Source organism: Callithrix jacchus, chromosome 22, assembly GCF_049354715.1.
Source record: "Callithrix jacchus isolate 240 chromosome 22, calJac240_pri, whole genome shotgun sequence".
Lineage (NCBI taxonomy): Eukaryota > Metazoa > Chordata > Mammalia > Primates > Cebidae > Callithrix > Callithrix jacchus.
This window is the reverse complement of record NC_133523.1, coordinates 6,011,246-6,035,806: the sequence shown is the minus strand read 5'-3', so window position 1 is coordinate 6,035,806 and position 24,561 is coordinate 6,011,246. Positions and strand designations below refer to the sequence as shown.

At 54.2% G+C, this 24,561-nt stretch overlaps 3 protein-coding genes across 6 annotated transcripts; 2 read left to right on the top strand and 1 right to left on the bottom strand.

The window, feature by feature from the left end:
• Positions 1 to 1,804: 1,804 nt before the first annotated feature.
• Positions 1,805 to 12,319, top strand: GTF2F1 (general transcription factor IIF subunit 1). Of its 4 annotated transcripts, none has more exons than XM_078360340.1 (13): positions 1,805 to 1,970; positions 2,055 to 2,101; positions 2,912 to 2,984; positions 5,827 to 6,020; positions 8,134 to 8,304; positions 8,801 to 8,976; positions 10,423 to 10,576; positions 10,658 to 10,716; positions 10,790 to 10,909; positions 11,056 to 11,129; positions 11,217 to 11,355; positions 11,563 to 11,680; positions 11,768 to 12,319. In XM_078360340.1, exons 1-13 carry the CDS (start codon positions 1,959 to 1,961, stop codon positions 11,970 to 11,972), a joined length of 1,542 nt encoding a protein of 513 aa, XP_078216466.1. In that variant the 5' UTR covers positions 1,805 to 1,958; the 3' UTR covers positions 11,973 to 12,319. The 4 variants fall into 4 exon arrangements, with proteins under 4 accessions (XP_078216466.1, XP_008985310.1, XP_008985308.1 ...); XM_008987062.5 differs by having other exon boundaries at positions 10,655 to 10,716; XM_008987060.5 differs by having other exon boundaries at positions 8,801 to 8,985.
• A 5,547-nt stretch (positions 12,320 to 17,866) lies between these two features.
• On the top strand, positions 17,867 to 18,571 carry PSPN (persephin). Its single transcript, XM_002761624.7, has 2 exons — positions 17,867 to 18,020; positions 18,106 to 18,571. The coding sequence occupies exons 1-2, from the start codon at positions 17,873 to 17,875 to the stop codon at positions 18,426 to 18,428; spliced, it is 471 nt and encodes a 156-aa protein (XP_002761670.6). The 5' UTR covers positions 17,867 to 17,872; the 3' UTR covers positions 18,429 to 18,571.
• A 108-nt stretch (positions 18,572 to 18,679) lies between these two features.
• ALKBH7 (alkB homolog 7, RNA demethylase) lies at positions 18,680 to 20,556 on the bottom strand. The gene is made up of 4 exons (XM_002761623.6): positions 20,311 to 20,556; positions 19,319 to 19,492; positions 19,107 to 19,231; positions 18,680 to 18,899 (listed from the first exon to the last, which is right to left on the bottom strand). Exons 1-4 carry the CDS (start codon positions 20,512 to 20,514, stop codon positions 18,737 to 18,739), a joined length of 666 nt encoding a protein of 221 aa, XP_002761669.3. The 5' UTR covers positions 20,515 to 20,556; the 3' UTR covers positions 18,680 to 18,736.
• Positions 20,557 to 24,561: the final 4,005 nt, after the last annotated feature.

Sequence of the window (24,561 nt, the reverse complement as noted above, 5' to 3'; positions counted from 1 at the left end):
GGAGCCGAGTTTTCTCCTGACTCCCCAGAGGAAGGAGACATCTTGACCATCTTGAACGTCTCCTTTCCTGGCTGGCTAAACAGCAGGCGCTTTCCCAGCGCCCTCCACCCACCCTTACATGGGCCTGACAGACAGAAAAGCATTAGTAAAAGAACTAAGATCACCTATGAATAACTAAGATCACCTATGAATAACAACTATTGTTATATTCCTTTTTTTTTTTTTTGAGACAGAGTTTCGCTCTTGTTACCCAGGCTGGAGTGCAATGGCGCGATCTTGGCTCACCGCAACCTCCGCCTCCTGGGTTCAGGCAATTCTGCCTCAGCCTCCCGAGTAGCTGGGATTACAGGCACGCGCCACCATGCCCAGCTAATTTTTTGTATTTTTAGTAGAGACGGGGTTTCACCCTGTTGACCAGGATGGTCTCGATCTCTTGACCTCGTGATCCACCCGCCTCGGCCTCCCAAAGTGCTGGGATTACAGGCGTGAGCCACGCGCCCGGCCGGGAATATAAATTAATGACATTTCTGAGGCTTCTGACTCCCCAGAACTTATGGGGTCTACCCCCTACACTAACCCACTACAGGAATTAAAAAGTTTACACCCCAGACTACTTCTGCCTCTCTCACTCCTACATTCCGAGGAGTTGGCAGTTCTTGACATTTAGTGGATGAGGAATAAATGAAACCAGACATGTCTTGTTCCCCTTCCCTCTGCGTAGCCTACAACTCCTATGCATCCCTCAGTGGCCAACTGAAACCTCCCGTCTTCTCTGAGCCCTCAGAGCCCCGCTGTGCTTCTCCTGCTCCTTCCTGGGTTGTAGATTCCCATTTTATGAGTCTCCGCCACGACACTGTAACCCGCAGAGGACAGAGAGCTGGTTTGATATATTCACCTGGCGGAGCCCGGAACCCAGCAGCGTGCTTGAGTATTTCCGAACTAGAGCAATGAATGGTTGTGCTGTGAGCATGCGCAATTGTGTTACTGCCAGGCTTGAGGGGTGTGTGCACGCCTGGAATGGGGTAGGGGAACTTGCACCTCCCTCCCGTCCTCTGCAGCCTCCTTCCCTTCCCCCCAGTAAGCCAGCCAGCCACCCCCACGACGTTACTCTTCTCCGGGGGCCTCAGAGCCCTGCCCATTTGGGGCAGCTTGGACTTGCAGAGACCCATCCCGCCAGCAGCCCTTGGGGTGGTCGCGCCCCGATTCCGGGCAGGCTCTGACCCCTCCTGGCTCGGCTCAACGTCACAAGGGTCCCCGCTCCGGTCATTTTGCGGGAATGACGGGGTCCACCCCTTCTGGGCAGGTAGAGGAAACGAACCCCAAACAGGCCCATAGGGAGCCAAGCGGCAGTTCGACTGGACCCGAGTAGGCCTCAGTTGCTATGGTGACGCGGCCTTCCAAGCCCCAAAGTCCCGAGCGGCATGACGCATGCGCAAAGCGCCTGGGAGCCCGCAAGGAGGACTAGCTTCCTTCTTCCCACCCAGGATGCCCTGCGGTCCTTGGGTGCTGACGTCACGAAGGAGGGCGGTCCCACATTTGATGACCGCACTGTACATAGGAGCATCAGCGACCAAGGCCGGTTATTTGATCTCAGACTCGGCCTTGTTGCGTCTGAAAAGGGGCAGGGGTGGCTCTTTTGAGGTGGCCATAGACGCCGAGGAACATAAGTGACGGCGCATTGAGGTAGCCACAGCCGCTTAGAAGGTTGCCATCGCGACGCGGCCGCTGGAGGGTTTAGCTTCCGGGTTAGGCGGCCGCGGAGGCGTAGACGGAATAACCTGAACGCCTCTTCCGGTTACCCTTTCCCAGTGCCAGAGGCGCCTAGGGTAGGAATCCTCACACGGGGACCGGAACAGAGACCCGACAAGGAACGGCGGCTTCCCCGAGATCGAGGGACGCGCTAGCCAGAGGAGAAGAAAGGAACCCGGGTCGGACCACGGAACCACTGACCATTGCCCATGGCGGCCCTAGTGAGTGTGGATTTGGCGGGGTTCGGGGGTCCCGGCGGCGACCTCGGCGGCACCTTACTCACCGTCCGCTTCCTCTTTCCGCAGGGCCCCAGCAGCCAGAATGTCACTGAATACGTCGTTCGAGTTCCGAAGTAAATCCCCTACCCCATCTCCCACTCCTCTCCACCCCGCAAAAGTGAAAACCTTTACGGTCCTCTTAGCCTGACGTTTCTGGCCCTGTCTGTGGTTCTCCCTCCAGACCGGGGGACTTGGAGGGCAGGGCTGCGATTAAGCTGAGGCTTCTCTGGAGGCAAACACTGCTTTTTGTATGAATGAGTGCATTAATACACAGCACGATTCAGCCTCCTGGCCTAACGTTCGAGAGCATATGATGCCCAGGCTGTCTCGTCCTCTTTCAAAGCGAGCAGGCTGCCTTTCCTTTCCAGGCCTTTGTACATCCCGTTCCCTCTGCCATGAGTGCCTCCCCTCAGCCCCCAAACGGTGACTCTGTTGGGTGAATTCTTGTTGATTCTGCAAAACTCAGCTCCAGTATCATCTTCCTCCAGGAAGCACTCCCTGACTGACCTCCCTCCTCCCCAAGGCTGAGTTCCCAATAATCTCCACATCTTGGGTTTCTCCCAATCTTTGTTCCTCCATTTGTTCTTCGTCTGCACGCAGTTAAGAGGGGATGGGGTCTAGCTTCTCTGGCAGACTGGGATTCCTGCAGTCTTCCGTATCCAGTGTTGACAGGCAAAACAGACTGAATGAACCAGGGTGGGTTTGTTGAGTGACTGAATTAATGATTCAGTGGAATGGAATGCTTGAATTAATGGTTCAGTTGAATGGAACGATCGAATTAATGATTTGATTGAATTAATGATGTGTTCACATTGATTGATTAAATTAATGATTGAATTGAATTGATGTATTGGATTGGCTCTATCTCTTCTAATCCACTCTAGGAATACAACCAAAAAATATAACATCATGGCTTTTAATGCAGCTGATAAAGTCAACTTTGCCACGTGGAATCAGGTAAGTCCCTGGGTCCTGGGGGTCGGGGGCTGGGGTGGTGAGAGAACCTGACCCTGACCTTGGTGGTTGTAATAGTTGCTTAGCTGTCATAGTAACTAAGTCTTAATTTTCTCACTTTTCCCAAGTGGAGATAAGGTAGATGACAAAGAGTTGGGTGCAGTAGTTTGTACCTGTAATCTTAGCACTTGGGAGGCCAAGGCAGGAGGCTTGCCTAAGGCCAGGAGTTCAAGACCAGCCTGGGCAATATAGCAAGACCCTATCTCTACCAAAAATAAAATAATTAGCTGGATGTGGTAGTGTGCATCTGTAGTCCTGCACAGGAGGCTGAGGTAGGAGGATCACTTGACCCCAGGAGTTGAAGGCTGCAGTGAGCTATGATTACACTACTGCACTCCAGCCTGGTGACAGAGTAAGACCTGTCTCAAAAAAAAAAAAAAAAAAAAAAAAAGATGGCAAAGGCCCAGGCCAAGCTCCTGGGTGTCCCTGTAAGTTACGTTTAGTAGGACCACAGGAGGCCATTCCTTAATGGAGAACATTTAGAAGTTGTGCCCACTGATGGCCATTTTTGCCAAGGTTTATCTGGCTGAGGGAGGGGACTGGGCTAGGGCCTTCCCCAGAGCCCCTGCCATCAGAGGCTCTAGAAAGGACTGTGGGAGCCATTAAAGCATCCTCCACGGGGAAGTTGTATTGTGATCTGGCTGCTGTGGGGAGGCAAACTGTGGGTTTGAGGGCGGATAAAGGGAGAACAGGGTGGAAGCAACTGGGCTGACTGGTCTAGGTGAGTCCTGGCCTGGGGATGTGGAGGCCGTGAAGGTGATGAGATGTGGCTGGATTCTAGAGTGTTTTGGAAATGGTACATATGGACCTTGAAGCAAGAGCTTAAGGGTAATTGGGACCTTATTGGCCACATAGGTCATGATTAATGGTTACATTTTAGAGATTTTGGTGTCTTACTGTCAACAAGTTTGGCACAATGAATTTCTTTTTATTTATTTAAATTTATTTTTTTGTGATGGTGTTTCACTTTTGTTGCCCAGGATGGAGTGCAATGGCACGACCTCAGCTCACTGCAACCTTCAACTCCCAGGTTCAAGCCATTCTCTTGCCTTAGTCTCTCATGTAGCTGGGATTACAGGTGCCCACCCCCACTCCCACCTAATTTTTGTATTTTTGGTAGAGATGGGGTTACACCATGTTGGTCAGACTGGTCTCGAACTCCTGACCTCAGGTGATCCACCCACCTTGGCCTCTGAAAGTGCTGGGATTACAGGTGTGAGCCACTGTGCCTGACCTTTTTATTTTCTTTCTTTCTTTTTTTCTTTTTTTTTTTGAGACGGAGTTTTGCTCTTGTTACCCAGGCTGGAGTGCAGCGCGATCTCGGCTCACCGCAACCTCCGCCTCCTGGGTTCAGGCAATTCTCCTGCCTCAGCCTCATGAGTAGCTGGGATTACAGGCACGTGCCACCGTGCCCAGCTAATTTTTTGCATTTTTAGTAGAGACGGGGTTTCACCATGTTGACCAGGATGGTCTCAATCTCTTGACCTCGTGATCCACCCGCCTCGGCCTCCCAAAGTGCTGGGATTACAGGCTTGAGCCACCGCGCCCGGTCGCTTTATTTTCTTTCTTTATTTTTTTGAGATGGAGTCTTGCTCTGTTGCCCAGGCTAGAGTGAAGTGGTGTGATCTGTGCTCACTGCAACCTCTGCCTCCTGGGTTCAAGCAATTCTCCTGCCTCAGCCTCCTGAGTAGCTGGGATTACAAATGTGTGCCACCACACCCAGCTAATTTTTGTATTTTTAGTAGAGACAAGGTTTCACCATGTTGGTTAGGCTGGTCTTGAACTCCTGACCTCATTATCTGTCTGCCTCAGCCTAATAGAGGTAGGGTCTCACTATATTGCCCAGGCTGGTCTTTTTTTAAATGTTTTTTAAAGACAGAGTGTCACTCTGTCACCCATGCTGGTGTACACTGGCATGATCTCAGCTCACTGCAACTTTTGCCTCCCTGCGGTTCAAGCCATTCTGGTGCCAGGCTAGTCTTAAACTCCTGAGCTCAGGTGAGCCTGGGCCTCCCAAAGTGCTGGGATTATAGGCGTGAGCCACAGCACAACGAGTTTTGATAGGCATGCGTTCTGGAGATGTGTAGAAATTCTAGTTACACGATTTTTGAAAAGGAGCCTGGAACCAGATGCCTGCTGTAGATATTAGGGAAGTCTGATCACTTCTAAATTCCTCAGGTCTGGAATTTGGCCTCTGATGGCCTGCTTGAGCACCAGGTGGTCTTTTTTGTTTGTTTGTTTTTTGTTTTTGAGACAGAGTCTTGCTCTGTCACGAGGCTGGAGTACAGTGGCGCCATCTTGGTTCACTGCAAACCTCCGCCTCCTGAGTTCAGGTGATTCTCCTGCCTCAGCTTCCTGAGTAGCTGGGACTATAGGCGCCCGCCACCATGCCTGGATAATTTTTCTATTTGCAGAAGAGATAGAGTTTTACCATGTTAGCCAGGATGGTCTCGATCTCTTGACCTCATAAACCGCCTGCCTCGTCCTCCCAAAGTGCTGAGATTACAGGCCTGAGCCACTGCGCCCAGCCAGGTCTTTTTCTCTTTAATTTTAATTTGGAAATAATCTCAAGCTTTCAAGTTGCAAAAATAGACAGAGTACAAGGCTGGCCCAAATTCCCTTTACCCAGATTCACCAAGGGCCAACATTCTCCTCCTTTATTGGCCAGGGGGAAGCTGGTTTTGAGCATCTAGAGCTCAGCCTAGCACAAGGAAGGGCATTCCCAGATGGGGGCACCGCCCAAGCACAGCCAGGGACCCTGAGGCTTTGCTTCCTGCTCCCCCAGGCCCGGCTGGAGCGGGACTTGAGCAATAAGAAAATCTATCAAGAGGAGGAGATGGCTGAGTCAGGCGCGGGCAGCGAGTTCAACCGCAAGCTCCGGGAGGAGGCTCGGAGGAAGAAACTCGGCATCGTCCTCAAGGAGTTCCGGCCCGAGGACCAGCCCTGGCTGCTCCGTGTCAACGGCAAATCTGGCAGGAAGTGAGTGGTAGGGCGATGGCAGTGCAGGCTTAGGGACCAGTCCATGTCCTCCCTCAGCTTGCGTCATTTGTGGGGTGCCCTCTCTGAACCTCAGATTCCCATTGGTGTGATGGAGGTGCTGGCACTTACATCCCTGTGGGGTTTTATTTATTTATTTATTTTTGAGACAGAGTTTTGCTCTTGTCGCCCAGGCTGAAGTGCAGTGCCGTGATCTTGGCTCACCACAGCCTCCGCTTCCCGGGTCCAAGCGATTCTCCTGCCTCAACCTCCTGAGTAGCTGGGATTATAGGGGAGTGCTATCACGCCCGGCTAAGTTTTGTATTTTTAGTAGAGATGGGGTTTCACCATGTTGGCCAGGCTTGTCTTGAACTCCAGACCTCAGGTGATCCACCCGCCTCGGCCTCCCAAAGTGCTGGGATTACAGGTGTGAGCCACTGCACCTGTCTGGGTTTTATATTTTATTCATTTATTTATTCTATCTTATTTCTTTATTTATCTTGAGTCAGGGTCTCACTGTCGCCCAGGCTGGAGTGCAGTGGATGCAATCATAGCTCGCTGCAGGCTCCAACTCCTGGGCTCAAGAGATCTTCCCACCTCGGCCTCCTGAGTAGCTGAGACTTACAGGCGTGCCTCACCATGCCTCGCTAATTTTTGTATTTTTGGTAGACATGAGGTCTTGCTGTGTTGCCTAGGCTGGTCTTGAACCCTTGAGGTCAAGCGATCCTCTTACCTTGGCCCCCCAAAGTCCTGGGATTACAGGTGTGAGCCAGCACCCAGGCCCTGGGATTCTAGTTTTGAAGATGAACTGAGGCCGGGCATGGTGGCTCACACCTGTAATCCCAGCACTTGAGGTGGATCACTTGAGGTCAGGAGTTTCAGCATGGCCAACGTAGTGAAACCCCGTCTCTTCTAAAAATACAAAAAATTAGCTGGGTATGGTGGCATGTGCCTGTAATCCCAGCTACTGGGGAGAGCTGAGGCAGGAGAATCACTAGAACCTGGGAGGCGGTGGTTGCAGTGAGCTGAGATCTCACCACTGCACTCTATCCTAGGAGACAAAATGAGGCCGTCTCAAAAAAAAAATATATGAACTGAGTTGGTGCTTGTGCCTGGCTCTGAGTGCCACAGTGCAGGAAGCTTGGGTGGTTCATGACACTTGAGACCTCTCAGAGGGGGCAGGCTGAGGGCAGAATGGGAAGGGTACAGGTCGGACTGATGAAGGGCACTCCAGGCACACCGTGTGTGATAGTGACAGACACAGGCAGCTCACACAGGGCAGTGGGCGCCAGGACACGCTGGGCCCAGGGGAGCCTGGGAAAGCTATAGGCAGGGAAGGGTGCTCGGCCAGATTCCTGGACATTTGGGATAGAAGATGAGGTGGAAGCCTCGAGGAGGCTGGGCAGTTGTTTAGGCCTGAGGGAATGGTGGCCCAGGCGGGCCACTTCAGATTTGGCCATGCCACGGCAGGGCGTGGTGGCTTATGCCTGTAATTCCAGCCCTTTGGGAGACCAAGGTGGGTGGATCACTGGAGGTCAGGAGTTCAAAACTAGCCTAGCCAACATGGTGAAACCCTGTCTCTACTAAAAACACAAAAATTATCTGGGCATGGTGGCGAACACTTGTAATCCCAGCTACTTGGGAGGCTGAGGCAGGAGAATTGCTTGAACCCGGGAGGCAGCGGTTACAGTGAGCTGAGACTGTGCCCTGGCACTGCAGCCTGGGTGACAGGGCAAGACTCCATTAAAAAAAAAAAAAATTTGGCCATGTCTTTCTGCTCCATCCCCACACTTGGCTCCCAAGTTTCCCACCTGTGGCCCACAAGTAGCAGAGCTGGAGGCAGATCCCGATGGGGTGACTGCAGGGCTGGGATAATCTCAGCCAGTCTTTGCAGAAGATGTGCACACACATCCAGCACTTCGCAGGGTAGGCGCTGGGCCTGCTCCCCGGATATGGAAATGGATAAGGCTCAGCTGGTGGAGGGGCTGCCCTGCCGCATGGCCTCCTCATTCCATGGTCCTCCTCTGACATGTACCATCAAGAAGGCAGGCCTGGGGGACACACACAGGGCTGGGGCTGGTCCTGTGGGCCAGGCCATGACCATGGCTCCCTGCAGGTTCAAGGGCATCAAGAAGGGAGGCGTGACAGAAAACACGTCCTACTATATCTTCACCCAGTGCCCCGACGGGGCCTTTGAGGCCTTCCCCGTGCACAACTGGTACAATTTCACGCCGCTGGCCCGGCACCGCACGCTCACTGCTGAGGAGGCCGAGGAGGAATGGGAGAGGTGAGTGGGCTGGGTGGCGGCTGGAGACAGAAGTGAGGGAAATGGGGTGCATTGCCGTGTGCTGTGCTGGGGGAGCTGGCGACTCAGTGGTGACCAGGGCAGACCCCACGTGGCCCTGTTGGAGCTGTCAGCTCAGGAGGAAACAGATACGAGGCCTTCGACTCAAAGTGGGGCTCTGCCAGAGCCAAAGTGGGTGACCTGGAGCTGGAATTGGCAGAGCAGGGTGGGGTCTCAATGTCGCCTTGGTTCCTATAGGTCCCAGGAGGGAGGTGCTCCAGCAGCGTGTGGGGACCTGCTCTTTGAGGAACTCTCGGGGAGAGGGAAGGCAGGAAGGGCCAGCTGTATCCGTGCGGTTTCAGGGAGTCTTGGGCCACAGCCCCAGTGCCTGGAGACCACATCCAATAGAAGGCTGTGTGGTGGTGCCCTCGGGGTTGGCCCCGTTCCAGCGCAGAAGCAGGGTGGTCCCCGGCCTGAGTCCTTTGTGCCTGGCCCGCAGGAGGAACAAGGTGCTAAACCACTTCAGCATCATGCAGCAGCGGCGGCTCAAGGACCAGGACCAGGACGAGGACGAGGAGGAGAAGGAGAAGCGCGGCCGCAGGAAGGCGAGCGAGCTGCGTATCCACGACCTGGAGGATGACCTGGAGATGTCGTCCGATGCCAGTGACGCCAGCGGTGAGGAGGGTGAGCATGGGGGCCGGGCACTAGGTCACAGAGGTGCCTGCCCAGGCGGTGCCAGTGAAGGCAAAGTCTGCCATCGCGCACATGGCCCTCGAATGAGAGACTCTTGGGGCCAGGCGAGGTGGCTCACGCCTGTCATCCCAGCACTTTGAGAGGCTGAGGTGGGCAAGATCATTGAGATCAAGAGTTTGAGACCAGCGTGGCCAACATGGTAAAACCCTGTTTCTACTAAAAACACAAAAATTAGCTGGACATTGTGGTGTGCGTGTATAGTCCCAGCTACTTAGGAGGCTGAGGCAGGAGAATCACTTGGACCCAGGAGATGGAGGTTGTGGTGAGCTGAGGTTGTGCTACTGCACTCCATCCTGGGCAACAGAGAGGGACTCTGTCCTGGAGGAAAAAGAATGAGAGTCGGGCGAGGCTGCCCAGAGGAACAGTGATGTCACTCAGGAGGCAAGGAGAGCCTGTCAGAGCCCAGGAGAGCTGAGCCGTGGCTTTCTTGTTTTTGAGACAGGATCTCTCTCCCTTTCGCCCAGGCTAGAGTGCAGTGGTCCAATCATGGCTCACTGTAGCATTGACCTCCTAGGGTCAAGTGATCCTCCCACCTCAGCCTCCTGAGTAGCTGGGACTTAAGGCTTGCCCCCCACCACAACTGACTAATTTTTTTTTTTTTTCATGGAGACAGAGTTGCTCCCTGTCGCTCATAAAGGTGCAGTGGCACAATCTTGGCTTACCACAACCTCTGTCTCCCAAGTTCAAGCTATTCTCCTGCCTCAGCCTCCTAGGTAGCTGGGATTATACGTGCACACCACCACACGTGGCTAGTTTTTGTGTTTTTAGTAGAGACGGGGTTTCACCATGTTGGCTAGGCTGGTCTCAAACTCCCGACCTCAGGTGATCTGCCTGCCTCAGCCTCCCAAAGTTATGGGATTACAGGCATGAGCCCTGGTGCCCAGCCTAATTTTTGTATTTTTTGTAGAGACTGGGGTCTCACTCATTGTGTTGCTCAGGCTGGTCTCGAACTCCTAGGCTCCAGCCATCCTCCCGCCTAAGCCTGCCAAAGTGTTGGGGTGACAGGTGTGAGCCGCTGCACCTGGCCTGGCTGTGGCCTTTACTGCGGTTCCCATGAAAAACTGTACTCTGGGTTGGCCAGTTTCAATAATCTGTGTGCTCAGCCTGTAGGGCTGTCCCTGGTTATCAGTGCCTGGCCCGGGGTGGTCTGGGAGAGGGAGGCAGTGGTCTGTGAGGGTTAGAGAACGTGGGTGGGTGTGTGGAGTCTGGGCAGGGAGTTTGTTTAGGAGAGCTGAGCGTTGGGCTGGCCTTGGAGAGGCAGTCTCCCCAGTTGGTGAGGCCCCCCAGGTGCCCAAACTGCACACGATGTGAAAGACACAATCAATACCCGCAGCCACCTCCTCTTCCATTTCTTTCCCTGCTTTCCAGGTGGCAGAGCCCCCAAGGCCAAGAAGAAGGCGCCGCTGGCCAAGGGCAGCAGGAAGAAGAAGAGGAAGAAGGGCTCAGATGACGAGGCCTTCGAGGACAGTGATGATGGGGACTTTGAGGGCCAGGAGGTGGACTACATGTCGGACGGCTCCAGGTGAGGCCCGCAGAAGGTGGCTGCGAGACCCCACGTGCCCCGAGGGCGCACACTCACTCTCCCCCACCCCTCTCACAGCAGCTCCATGGAAGAGCCTGAGACCAAGGCCAAGGTGCCGCAGCAGGAGGAGGGGCCCAAGGGTAGGTGGCAGCTGGGCAGGCCCTGGCAGGAGATGGGGGGTGCGGGGTGGGTGCTCATACCCTGTCCCCACAGGCGTTGATGAGCAGAGCGACAGTAGTGAGGAGAGTGAGGAGGAGAAGCCACCTGAGGAGGACAAGGAGGAGGAGGAGGAGAAGAAGGCGCCCACCCCACAGGAGAAGAAGCGCAGGAAAGGTGCGGCCCGTGTGGCCTCTGTGTTGGAGGCTTGGGTCGAGCCCTGGCACCCTGCTGCCTCCTTCCCTCTCCTCTTCAGACCTCCCTCATCTGCAGTGGAGGTACGGGTGGGTGCTGGGCCCTGACCCCTGTCCTATGCCCTGCAGACAGCAGCGATGAATCAGACAGCTCAGAGGAGAGTGACATTGACAGTGAGGCCTCCTCGGCCCTCTTCATGGCGGTAAGGCCCAGCCTGGCATCGAGGGAGGCCTGGGTGTCCATTTCTAGACTCAGTCCCCTCACCCTCACCCCACCCTGACCACTGCAGAAGAAGAAGACACCACCCAAGAGAGAGCGGAAGCTGTCGGGAGGGAGCTCAAGGGGCAACAGCCGCCCGGGCACGCCCAGCACAGAGGGCGGCAGCACGTCCTCCACCCTGCGTGCCGCTGCCAGCAAACTCGAGCAAGGTGAGCGCCTTGGCCTCCGCACTCCCCACAGCCACTGCCTCCCCACCTCTACCTTTGGGGCTTGGGACAGAGGGGATGGAGACGGGAGTGCAGGCCTGTCCCTCCCTTTTTCCCTTGAACCCTAATCCTGGCGCTGCCCAGCCTGGGGTCTTGCCCACGGGTTCAGCCTCCTGCCCCCACAACTCAGTCCTGACCCTACTCCCACAGGGAAGCGGGTGAGCGAGGCGCCTGCAGCGAAGCGGTTCCGTCTGGACGCGGGGTCCCAGAGCCTGTCGGGGAAGTCGACTCCGCAGCCACCATCGGGCAAGTCGACACCCAGCAGTGGGTAAGTTGGCAAGGAGAGAGCATGGGCAGGGCCAGGGCTGCTAGGACAGTCTCGTTGATGCCGCCTTCCCCACCCTTCCATCCACAGGGACGTGCAGGTGACTGAGGACGCCGTGCGCCGCTACCTGACACGGAAGCCCATGACCACTAAGGACCTGCTGAAAAAATTCCAGACTAAGAAGACAGGGCTGAGCAGCGACCAGACGGTGAACGTGCTGGCCCAGATCCTCAAGCGCCTCAACCCCGAGCGCAAGATGATCAACGATAAGATGCATTTCTCCCTCAAGGAGTGAGCCTCTGTCCAATACACAGCTCTGGCCGGGCGCGGTGGCTCAAGCCTGTCATCCCAGCACTTTGGGAGGCCGAGGTGGGTGGAACACGAGGTCAAGAGATCGAGACCATCCTGGTCAACATGGTGAAACCCCGTCTCTACTAAAAATACAAAAAATTAGCTGGGCATGGTGGTGCGTGCCTGTAATCCCAGCTACACAGGAGGCTGAGGCAGGAGAATTGCCTGAACCCAGGAGGCGGAGGTTACGGTGAGCCGAGATCGAGCCATTGCACTCCAGCCTGGGTAACAAGCGTGAAACTCCATCTCAAAAAAAAAAAAAAAAAAAATACACAGCTCTGCTCCCCAGGACTTCTCAGGCTCTCACTGCCCCTTTGCCGTCCTGCTCCCTGACTCCCAGGGCCCCAGAGTTAGCAATTTTGGAAAAGTTTAAGCCATTTCCTCCTCTGGCCCTTCTGGAATCTTCAGCTGCCTGGTAGGCCTTCTTCTTGTCCTCTTTCTCCCTGTTCAGCCTCTCTCACGCTGACCAAGGGCCTGTGCCCACCGGGTAGCAGTTCTGCCTTCCACTTCCTTAGGCTTCTCTTCAGCGGTGATTTAATCTACTGCATAGCCCATTAGGTCTTCAGTTTTGGCCAGGCATGACGGTGAGTGCCTGCAGTCCCAGCTACTTGGGAGGCTGAGCCCAGGAGTTCAAGACTGCAGTGAGCTATGATGGTGACACTGTACTCCAGCCTGGGTGACAGAGCAAGACCCTGGCACACACACAGAAAAAGCAGCCAGGCATGGTGGTGGGTGCCTGTGGTCCCAGCTATCTGGAGGCCTCAGCCTTCTCAGCACAAGAATTGATTCTTGTGAACCTGGGAGGCAGAGGTTGCCATGAGCTGAGATCACACCACTGCACTCCAGCCTGGGTGACAGAGTGAGACTCTGTCTCAAAAAAGTGAATAAATTGCTTAGATTTCTTTGTTTCCTTTTTAGATCTGGTATTCTAACAGACATTTGGATAATGTCTTGTTCCTTAGGTTTTGGTTTTGTCCTTCATGTATTTATTTTTTAGTTTTTGAGACGGGGTCTTGCTCTGTTGCCCAGGCTGGACTGCAGGCCCCCTGCAACCTCTGCCTCCCTGGCTCAAGCCATCCTCCCGCCTTAGCATTTAAAGTAGTGTGCACCACCATGCCTAGCTAATTCTAAAAGATTTCTTGTAGAGGGCCGGGCGCAGTGGCTCAAGCCTGTAATCCCAGCACTTTGGGAGGCCGAGGCGGGTGGATCACAAGGTCAAGAGATCGAGACCATCCTGGTCAACATGGTGAAACCCCATCTCGACTAAAAATACAAAAAGTTAGCTGGGCGTGGTGGCGCGTGCCTGTAATCCCAGCTACTCATGAGGCTGAGGCAGGAGAATTGCCTGAACCCAGGAGGCGGAGGTTGCGGTGAGCTGAGATTGCGCCATTGCATTCCAGCCTGGGTAACAAGAGCAAAACTCCGTCTCCAAAAAAAAAAAATTCTTGTAGAGATGAGGTCTCACTGTATTGCCCAGGCCAGCCTTGAACTTATGGGTCAAGCAGTCCTCCTGCCTCAGGCCAGTGAGTAGCTGGGACCACAGGGGTGTACCATTTCGCTGACTAATGTTTTCATTTTAGGCCTCCTTACCTTGTGGTCTGACATATCTAGGAGCTGAAGTTCATGGGCCTCCTTGTGTTTCTTCTGACTCCCCTCGGTGATAGATTTTCTTGTGATTTGGAGTTGGATGCTCATGGCCAGCTGGGGGCTCTGTGGGAATCCAGGGTGGCCTACTTTGCAGGCAATCCTTCCAGATGGTTCCACGTTGGCTTGCGCCTGCCACCCAGGAGCACCAGCCCCAGCCCATTTTGTGTGTGGTTCTCGGCTTGCAGGCTCTATCCCTGTGTGGCCACCAAAGCCAAACCCCCGATTGCGGGACCCTATGTTTCAGGTTCCCTGTGATGTTTTGGGGGCTTCTTTCTTTTCCTCCAAGCTTGGTCATGCGTTTATTTGATCTGGCGTCGCCAGGTTCTGGAGGGTGGGCTTTTCCAGTTCCTGGACAGCAGTGTGGCTGGAATTAGAATCTGGCCATACCCACTTTTGAACTCATCTTCTGGGCAACCTCTTTCTTCCATCTTGCCGGTGGTTGGAAACTGCAGATGGAAAGCTTCCCCACCCAGTTCTGCGGCCCTTGGCTGCTGAGCAGGAATGCCTGAGATGTCAGGCTAATTCTTCGGAATGTCCCAGTTCAGGCCAACCTCTCCCCATTCTTCTGCCAGGCCTTGGGCAGCAGGGAGGCAGCTCTGGAGGGAGCACCTGCCCTGGTGGTTTCACCCCAGCTATCCCTACTGCTTGGACCTTTGTCCAAGGAGGCTGGGCCATGTGGCCTCATGGTTAGAGCAGGGGCTTTGCATTCAGGTGGACCTGGGTTCAAATGCCAGGTCCATTGCTTAATTCTGGGTGACCTCGGGTTTTTTTTTTTTTTTTTTTAATGGAGGCTTGCTCTGTCACCCAGGGCTGAGTGCAGTGGTACCATCTCAGCTCACTTGGGACGCCTCTGCCTCCCAAGTTAAAGCAATTCTCCTATCTCAGCCTCCTGAGTAACTGGTATGAGAGGCACCTGCCACCACACCCAGCTAATTTTTGGGTTTTGTATTTATTTTTATATTTTTTTGAGACAGAGTTTGTTGTTGCCCAGGCTGGAGTGCAATGGTGCGATCTTAACTCACTGCGATCTCTGCCTCCCGAGTTGAAGCGATTCTCCTGCCTCAGCCTCTGGGAGTAGCTGTGACTACAGGCATACGCTACCACACCTGGCTAATTTTGTATTTTCAGTAGAGACAGGGTTTCTCCATGTGTAGGGCTATTGGGGCCCCACAGGGTCATGCGGTGTCCCTTATGCTGTGTTGAGGTGCAGGATCTGAGAAGAGACAGGACACTGAAGAACTGGTGAAGAGCATCTGGACTCGGAGGGGCCACTCCATCTGTGAGTGGAGATCAGGGACAGACCCCAAATGCCCCAGAGGATTTGCATTTATTAGGTACAAGCAGGGGGCAGGGTCGTGCGTGAGGTCATCATCTATAGGCTTAGTAATAGGGCATATATAATCATGTGAGTCCCAACAAGGGGACCACCCCATTATGTCACCTGGGCAGAGGGGTGGGCTGTGCGAAGCAGGGGGCCTTGCCATGCGCAGTAGTAGAGGATCGTGTACAGAAAAGGGGTCCACCTCCATTAGGTCACTGAGGCAAGGAGGTGGGCTGTGTGCAACAGGTGTCGTGCACAACACTTATCTGAGGGCTGGCGACTTCAAAGGGTTTCTAATAGAAGCATACTGCAAGCCAGTGCAGTGGGAGCTGACAGACTTGTGCTCTTAAGATATTAATGGGAGGATGATTTGAGCTAGCGCAGAGTGAGAAAAGACCGACAGGGTGGACAGCCGCCGTGACTGGTCACAACAGAGGGGTTCTTCTCCCTCGGTTACTTGCGGGATCTCAGGCCTGCGGCTGACTTTCCACAGGAACTGGATGCAGGTGCTACAACCCCTTTATCAGGAGGAGAGGCTCCTGCTCCAAGCCTGCCACGCAGCGTATGCCCTTTCAGGCAGGGATGCTACCGCCTGGGTCTTTGGTTCTTGTCCTGGTCCGGCTGTTTCCCATGTACTGCTTCTGTTCTGTGACTGCTCTAGGCATTCCTCCTGCTACAAACCCCTATATGGTTATATGGAAGGATTCTATAAATCAGCACTAAATGTGTCAGTACAGCACCGACTACAATACCTAGGTGATTAGGTGATTATATAGAAAGATTATATAGAACTAAGTATGCTAGACAGAAGTATTAAGTTTGTATAAGCTGGATACATGTAAGCAATAATTGTACTTCAGGCACTAATTCTGTAAACTAATATGTGATTATATATGAAGGAAATAGTTGAGTAATAACACTGTAAACTAAGATATTCTTCAGGCACTAATTGTGCTTGGGGTCTGGACAGTTGTCCTCCTCGGTGCCCCTGAGGGGTGTCACCCACATCCATGTTTGTCAGGCTGGTCTCAAACTCCTGACCTCAGGGGATCCGCCCACCTCAGTGTCTGAAAGTGCTGGGATTACAGTGTGTGAGCCACTGTGCTTGGCCTTTGGGTTTATTTTTGAGACAGAGTTTTACTCTGCTCAGGCTAGAGTGCAGTGGTGCAATCTTGGTTCACTGCAGCCTCCACTTCCTGGGTTCCAAGTGATTCTCCTGCCTCAGCCTCCGAAGTAGCTAGGACTACACTGGCTAATTTCTTGTGCTTTTAATAGAGACAGGGTTTCACCATGTTGACCAGGCTGGTCTCGAACTCCTGACCTCAGGTGATCTGCCCACCTCCGCCTCCCAAAGTGCTGGGATTATAGGTGTGAGCCACTGCGCCCAGGCTTCTTTCTCCATCTGAAAATTATCTCAATAAGAAAAAACAATATGGCTGGGTGAGGTGGCTCACACCTGTAATCCCAGCACTTTGGGAGGCTGAGGCGGGCGGATCACCTGAGGTCAGGAGTTCGAGATCAGCATGACCAACATGGATAAACCCCGTCTGTATTAAAAATACAAAACTAGCTGTCGTGGTGGCGCACACCTGTAATCCCAGCTACACAGGAGGCTGAGGCAGGAGAATTGCTTGAACTGGGCAGGTAGAGGTTTCGGTGAGCCGAGATGGCACCACTGCACTCCAACCTGGGCAACGAGTGAAACTCCATCTCCAAAAACAAAAAAAAAAGAGAAAAACCACAACATAATCATCGAGGGAGTCCCACCGATGGATGGAGCTCAGGTCATTTCCAGTCTTTCCTAACAGGAAGGCATCGGATCCCCTGTGCTCTCGAGCAGCTGCTCATCCAAAGAGCTGTTAGCAGTTTACACCCACACCAACAGCACAGGGTGCGCATGGGTCACACACCTGTGTGAGGGTTTTCTGATTTTCCCCCATCTTGTGGGTGCTTAGGGTCAAGCGCCCCTTCGGACAGCCACTAGCTGTTTGCTTGTTTTTGCATTCGAAGCTAGGGGAACCGCCTTAAACTTAAAGCACCCATCTCTCCTCACCGAGCCAAGTGGGAGGGGTTCTGACGAGCTCCCCTGTACCTGTGAGGGGACTGGGCTCACAGGGCTGAGTGCAGACACCTCCAGAGCCCGCATCTCACTGTCTGCATCGTGCTAGACCTTACCATGACCTGGATGGCCTCCATCACCCTGTGGGCTTTGACACGCTCACATCCCCAGGAAGGGGCTACAGTTATGGGGGTCTCAGTTGGCCTTCCCAAGACAGGCATCCCTGCCCCCTTGTGTCCCCACCCTTGGCTTTCCCTAGGCCTCTCCCTTTTCCTGTTTTGAAGTTGGCTCAGCCAGGCCCGGAGACAGGGGCATGATGTCCTAATCCTCCAGGCGGAAGCCACCAAGGAGGGTTCCTGTGGACTTGCTCCCTGCCAAGTCACCCTTCCCAGCACTTGCATCCATCCCACCTGGCACAGGACACATGTGGGGATTCCTGAGTCCCAGCACCCTGACTTAGTGGGGAGGGACTCCACTGGGGGACCCATGAAGCCCCTGACTCCCGCTCCAGGCAGCAGGCCGGGGTGAACCCCCGCCCTGGCTGCCAGTATAGCACTCGTAAATCAGGGGGTGTCTGGGGTGTCGGAAATGGGTGTGTGGAACGTCGGGGTGGGGTGGGCTGGGGGTGAGCCCTTATTTCTTAGAAGGGCGGGGTGTGGAGCAGGAGTGGATGCCTGGATTCCAGGGCGTAGGAGATAAGCTGGTGCAGACGTGGGGCCCTCTGGCCGCAGGGGCCGGCAGTGAAGCGGTTAGCTCCCAGCCCCAGCAGGGCATAAATTTGGGGCACACCTCCCACCCTCAGGACCTGCCCATCACAATGGCTGTAGGGAAGGTCCTTCTGGGCTCTTTGCTGCTCCTGTCCCTGCATCTGGGACAGGGCTGGGACCCTGATGCCCGTGGGGCTCCTGTGGCCAATGGAGAGTTCTCGTCTGAGCAGGTGGCAGAGGCTGGAGGAACCTGGCTGGGTAAGGACTCCCAGGGACCCTCTGTGACTTCCCAACTTCCCCCAGCCCTGACCCTGCTCACTGTCAGCACCCTTCTCTCTGGCAGCCACTCACCGACCCCTCACCCGCCTGCGCCGAGCCCCGTCCGGTCCGTGCCAGCTGTGGAGCCTGACTCTGTCGGTGGCAGAGCTGGGCCTGGGCTATGCATCCGAGGAGAAGGTCATCTTCCGCTACTGCGCCGGCAGCTGCCCCCGGGGTGCCCGCACCCAGCACGGCCTGGCACTGGCCCGGCTGCAAGGCCAGGGGAAAGCTCACGGCGGGCCCTGCTGCCAGCCCACCCACTACGATGACGTGGCCTTCCTTGACGACCACCACCGCTGGCAGTGGCTGCCCCAGCTCTCGGCAGCTGCCTGCAGCTGTGTCGGCTGAGGGTGCCCAGTCTGGTACCCAGGAGCTGCAGTATTGGGGAAGCTTGGCTGAGTTCTTTATTGGAGACCTGGATGCAGAGACGAGGATGGGAGTGGGCTGGGGCGACCAGCAATGAGTGCAATAAAGGACACCACTCTCCTGGCCTCGTGACCTTGACTGTATCCAGCCAGCGACACCTGGAGCTACCTGTGGGCCAGTGCCATCCTGGGTTCCCCTGCAGATCCCGGCTCCAGTAAGCAGCCAATGCAATGTTGGGTTGTCCATTCCCAGCTTTATTCACAAATCTGGTGTCTGTAGAAAGCTGGGGGTCAGCAGGCTCCGGGCGGCTGTCCAGATTCCCCTGGCCCCATGCCCTCAGGGAGGGAGCGGCAGATCACAGAGATTCGCCGGCCCCGGGGAATCTGGCGCTCCCCAAAGAAGGATTCTTCATCCCGAAGGATCTCATGGGAGAAGTCATAACGGGCTGAACCCCTGCAGAAGAAAACAGGCTGTAACTGGGTGCTGGGAGGACAGGCCCCTATCCAGGCAGACCCAGGTTCCAGCCCCCCACTGCCTCTCACACAAGCCCTGGGGTAAAGGCTGCGTCTTTGGGGAGGGGTGGACTGAGGGAAGGTACCCAGGGCACTGGGTTGGTGTCCCACATTCCTGGATGGGTGGGGGCTGCCTGGCTGGAGGTACCTAAGGATGTAGAGGGAGCCTGGTTCCAGCAAGAGCTCCAGCCACTCCCCCGGTTCCTGGGTGTGCACCAGTCGCATAACGCTGGGAGACAGGAGAGACAGGCCAGCAATGGTGGCCCCGCAGAACTGCAAATGGGACAAAGGGATGGGTCAGGCTCTGACCTGGCCTGCCCAACCCCCGCTGGGAGCGCCAAGGCGCCAGCCTCTTCACACCTTGACACTGTCCACGTGGGGCTTGATGTAACCCCGAGCTTCCAGGTCCAGCACGTGCACGGAGGAGAGCAGGGTCTGTCCGGGGCCAAAGGCGACCGCCTGCACACGCTGCAGGATGGCCCGGCTAGCTTCTGACCAGCGCGACTTCTCTGTCTCTCGGAAGCCGTGGATAGCCTACACAAAGAGCCTGGTCAAGCCTGGGGGCTCCCAGAGGGAACAGGGACACTGAGGCATGGAGGGGCAGAAAACAGGGCAAGGGGCTGGTTTTCCTAGTGTGACTCTTGATCCTGCGATCAATTCAAACCCCGCTATCCCCCTAACCATGGCCCTACCTAGGTGTGACCTCAGTTCTTAGTACTCACCCTGAGGCTACAATTCCAAGTCCCCAGTGCTGGCCCGGCCCCAATATTCAATTGGCTGAGTCTCCCTACAACGTGAGGCCACCCAAGTGTCCTGTGTCCCTCAACGACGTCGGATTCCACACCCGTTTCTACCCCTAACCTTGGTCCCAAACACCCCTCAGTTCCAGATCCTGCCTCCAGTTATGGCCCTGGCCTCATCACAAAAGTGCGCTGACCAATGTCCTCGTCCCCCAACTCCCGCCCCTCCCACTATCGGAGTTTCAGCCCGCCCCCACTATAGCCCGGCTCCCAAATCCCTGCGGTAGGTACCGCCCCAGCAAGGCCCTGCCCCACTCAGCACGTCTCCCCTAGCCCCACCCACACGTGGCCCCGCCCCCGTCCATACACGCCCGACTCCTATGGCCCCGCCCCTAGAGTGGCCCCGTCCCACCCTGCACTGGTCTCCTTTGTGCCCGCCCCAGAGTGGCCCCGGCTCATCCTTACACTGGTCTTTCCCTGTTCCCGCCCCCGACATGGCCCCGCCCCGCCGCTCGTTTCTGTCCCCGCCCCAAATCCCCGCTCTAGGGACCGCCCCATCCGGTGCTTGGCGTCCCGAGGCCGCGCCCCCTACCCCCGCGCCGCTCGTCTCACCGCGTCCCAGTGATCGTATTCGTAGCGGCGGCGGCGCAGCTCGGGCTCCAGCTCTCGGCTCAGCGTCTCCTCCTCCGCCACACTCAGGAACCCAGGCCGCACCACGGCCGCGTCCCGCAGGCGGCTAAGCACCGAAGGGCTGGAGCCTCGTACCCAGCTGGGCCCGGGCAGCGTCCGCAGCGCCAGCAGCCCGGTCCCGGCCATAGCCCAGTAGCCGGGTCATGGAAGCGGCCAGGGTCGGGGAACGCCCCCGCCAAAAGCCATTGGCTGTAGGTGCGTCAGACCCCTCCAGCGATTGGCTTCCCTCAGAGTCCCGCCTTTACTCATGGCTATTGGTTGCTGCTAGACTCGCCTTCACAGACTATTGGCTTTCTCCTAGAATCAGCCTCCTATCTTGAGAGCTTATTGGGCGCCACTCCAGAGTGGCTTAAACCATTGGCTGAGTCGCAAGTCCGTCTGCAGGTTAGCACCGCCTCTTTACTCATTAGAGGGGAAAGGTACAATGTAGGGGTTGCTTGGCTAAGACCTCACAAGGGAATATGGACAGTATCTGGTCTGAAGTCCGAGGTCAGGGGAATCGGGGCCAAGACCACGGTTCCGGAGTTGATTAGGGTTAGAGGTTAAGGGCAGAGTACAGTCAGGCTGAGATAAGGAGTCCGGGGTCAGGGGACTAACGTCAAGGCCACGATTATGTTTGTGGTGGGGCCAGATATCCAGAGTTAGGGCTTATGGCCAAAGGTCAAAGCAAGGCATCATTCATTTCCCTGTCTCCGTATTACTATTGCTTTAAAGATTCCTCAGCCGGCTACGGTGGCTCATGCCTTGTGTAACCCCTCATCTGCGCACCGAGGCAGTAGAGCTAAGCAGATCCCTGGCACCATTAGTGCCTGAAGAATATCTTAGTTTATAGTGTTACTACTCAATTATTTCCTTTATATATAATCATGTATTAGATCATAGTCAGAACAATTAGTGCCTGAAGAATATCTTATTACTCAGTTATTTCCATATATATATATAAAATTATATCTTAGTTCATAGAGGAATGTCTAGAGCAGACACGGTATAGAGCATGAATTAAGGAATAAGCAGCCAGATATATATATACATATATATATATATATATATATATATATATATATATGTAAATCATATCTTGCTTCTAGCCGGAGGAATGTCTAGAGCAGGCACGGTGCAGAGCATGGTTTCAGGGAAAAACAGTTATACCAGGACAAGAATCTATGGCTCAGGAGGTAGTGCTCCTGCCTGAAAGGGCATGGACTACATGGCAGGCTGGCCCAGGCGTCAGCTTTCAGTATCGTAAAGACACCTGCTGTATAGCAGGTTTGGAGCAAGAGTCACTTCTCCTGTGAGGGAGTTGCAGTACCTTGCATCCAGTTCTTGGGGAAAGCTGGCCTCAGGTTGGCAAGCCCGAGAGCGTCCTAGGGCTTAAAACCTCTCCGGTATAATCGTGCCTAGGTGGCTGTATACCCTGACAGCTCTGTTACTCCTGTACTGACTCAAAGCATCCTCCTATAGAAATCACTGGAAGCTGCCAGCAGGTGGCTGTATAACCTGTCAGCTCCATTGCTACTGTGCGGACTCAGAGCATTCTCCTGTAGGTATCCTTAGAAGTAGCCTGCCCATAGATAAGCCATGTTGCACACTGCACCCTCCTTCCTGCACACCACCCACCTCCTGGGTGACCTAATGGGGGCGGACCCCTTGTTTATTGTTCATGTGATTGTCTTGACTCTATCACTATCCTTAAAATGACCTCACTCACTACCCTGCCCCCTAACCTATACCCAATAAATACAGACGTTCCTGGATGTTCAGGGCCTTGCCTGTCTCTGCTTGTAAGTGGCGTTGTGCTTTCTTTGTCCTTCTGTGTCCTGTCTCCTTATTTCTCAGATCCAGTGCCTCAGCACAGCAATAGGGACACCCCATGACCCTAGTAGGGCTGGACCCTACACACCTGTAATGCCAGCACTTTGGGAGGTTGAGGCAGGCAGATCACCTGAGGTCAGGAATTAGAGACCAGCCTAGCCTGGCCAACATGGTGAAATGCAATCTCTACTAAAAATACAAAAAATGAGCCGGGCATGGTGGTGCGTGCCTGTAATCCCAGCTACTAGGGGCAGGCTGAGACAGGAGAATTGCTTGAACCCAGGAGGTGGAGGTTGTTGTGAGCTGAGATGGAGCCACTGCACGCCGGCCTGGGCAACACAGCAAGACTCTGTCTCAAAAAAAAAAGATCCCTCCTATTTTGCAAATGCAAACTGAAAAAAAAAAAAACCAACAAAACAAAACCAGATGAAAATACCTCTGGGATTTGCTTCTTCATAAATCCAGGCTGTGGGGACAGGGTCGGATAGGGAAGACTCACATTTGGCCATGAATTAATTGTTGAATTGGTGTGATAAGTAAGTGGGGTTTCATTACCCTGTTTTCTCTACTTTTGTATATATTTGATTACACTTATTTATTTATTCATTTTGAGACTGAGTGTCACCAACGGCACAGTGGCACTCTCGGGTCCTAGAGATTTGCAACCTCCGCTTCCCAGGTTTAAGCGATTCTTGTGCCTCAGCCTCCCGAATAGCTGGGATTACAAGCACCGAATCACCATGCCCAACTTTTTTGTTTGTTTGTTTTTGTGATTGAGACAGTTTCACTTTTGTCACCCAGGCTGGAGTGCAGCGGTGCAGTCCCGGCTCACTGCAACCTCCACCTCCCGGGTTCAAGCGATTCTCTTGCCTCAGCCTCTCGAGTAGCTGGGATTATGGGTGGCCACTACCACGCCCAGCTAATTTTTGTATTTTTAGTAGAGACGGGGTTTCACCATGTTGGCCAGGATGGTCTCAAGCTCCTCCCCTCAGGTGATCCATCTGCCTCAGCCTCCCAAAGTGCTGAGATTACAGGTGTGAACCACCATGCCCAGTCTATGTTTTATTATTTTTTTACAGAATAAAAATAATAAAATGTGTAATTATTTTCTCCCTCTGCTGCCCAGGCTGGAGTACAAGGGCACGATCATAGATTGCTACCTGGAATTCTTGCGCTCAGGTGATCCTCTCCCCTCAGCCTTTCAGAGCTCTGGTAATTTTGTATGTATGTTAAATGTCCATAATGAGGCCGGGTGCAGTGGCTCACACCCGTGATCCCAGCACTTTGGGAGGCCGAGGCAGGCGGATCATGAGGTCAGGAGATTGAGACCAACATGATGAAATCCCATCTTTGCTAAAAATACAAAAATTAGCTGGGCGTGGTGGCACCTGCCTGTAATCCCAGCTACTCGGGAGGCTGAGGCAGCATTGCTTGAACCAGTGAGTCAGAGGTTGCAGTGAGCCAAGATCGAGTCACTGCACTCCAGCCTGGCAATAGGGCGAGACTCCGTTTCCCACCAGAGGGAAAAATATTCTATAATAAAAAGTGCAAACACTGTAACTGCTGAGTATAAACGCCTGCCCCAATGCTTGAATTTTAAAAAATATTGACCCCATTTCTCCCTACAGCTACGTTCCGCCCCAACCCTGCCCTCCTTGCTAGGTAATTCCTCGAAAGACTTGTCTGTCTCTGATCTGTTTCTTCCCATTCCTTCTGGATCCACTCCAGCCTGGCTTTTGGCTCCCGCGACACCGGAAATGCCCTGATTTAAGGCGGCCAGTGACATCCACAGCGCCGAATCCAGTAGCCAGGGCTCAGTCTGACTGTTAATTTACCGACACGCTGATGCCACCTACATTTTTATTTCAGCCTCTTGACCCTGACGTCGAGTGACGTATCAAGCACCAGGTATGATTATAATATATCCAAAATCAACTTCCGATCCCCACCCCAAGTCTGTTCCTTTCTCTACCCTTCCCATCTCAGGTGATGGGTCTGTCTTCCTGACTGCTTTGGGCCGTCGGCTCGGAGTTTTTGGAAATTGTTCTCTCACCGCCCACCTAGCTAGACTCTGACTTTTTATTGCCACTCGGCCAGAGCTGCCATGGGCTTTCACCTGGGTTACTCCAGCTCGGCTAACCGCCCTCCAGTTTCTGTTCATGGTGCGCTCCTCAGGAGTTGCAGTCATCCTTATTTTTTTTTCCGCTTCTCAAAACCCTATATGGTTCACCTCCCTCCTTTTAGATATCAGGCCTTTTATGGTCTATCCTCCTCACTCACCTCCACTTTTTTCTTTTTTTTTTTTTTCGGGACGGAGTTTCGCTCTTGTTACCCAGGCTGGAGTGCAATGGCCCGATCTCG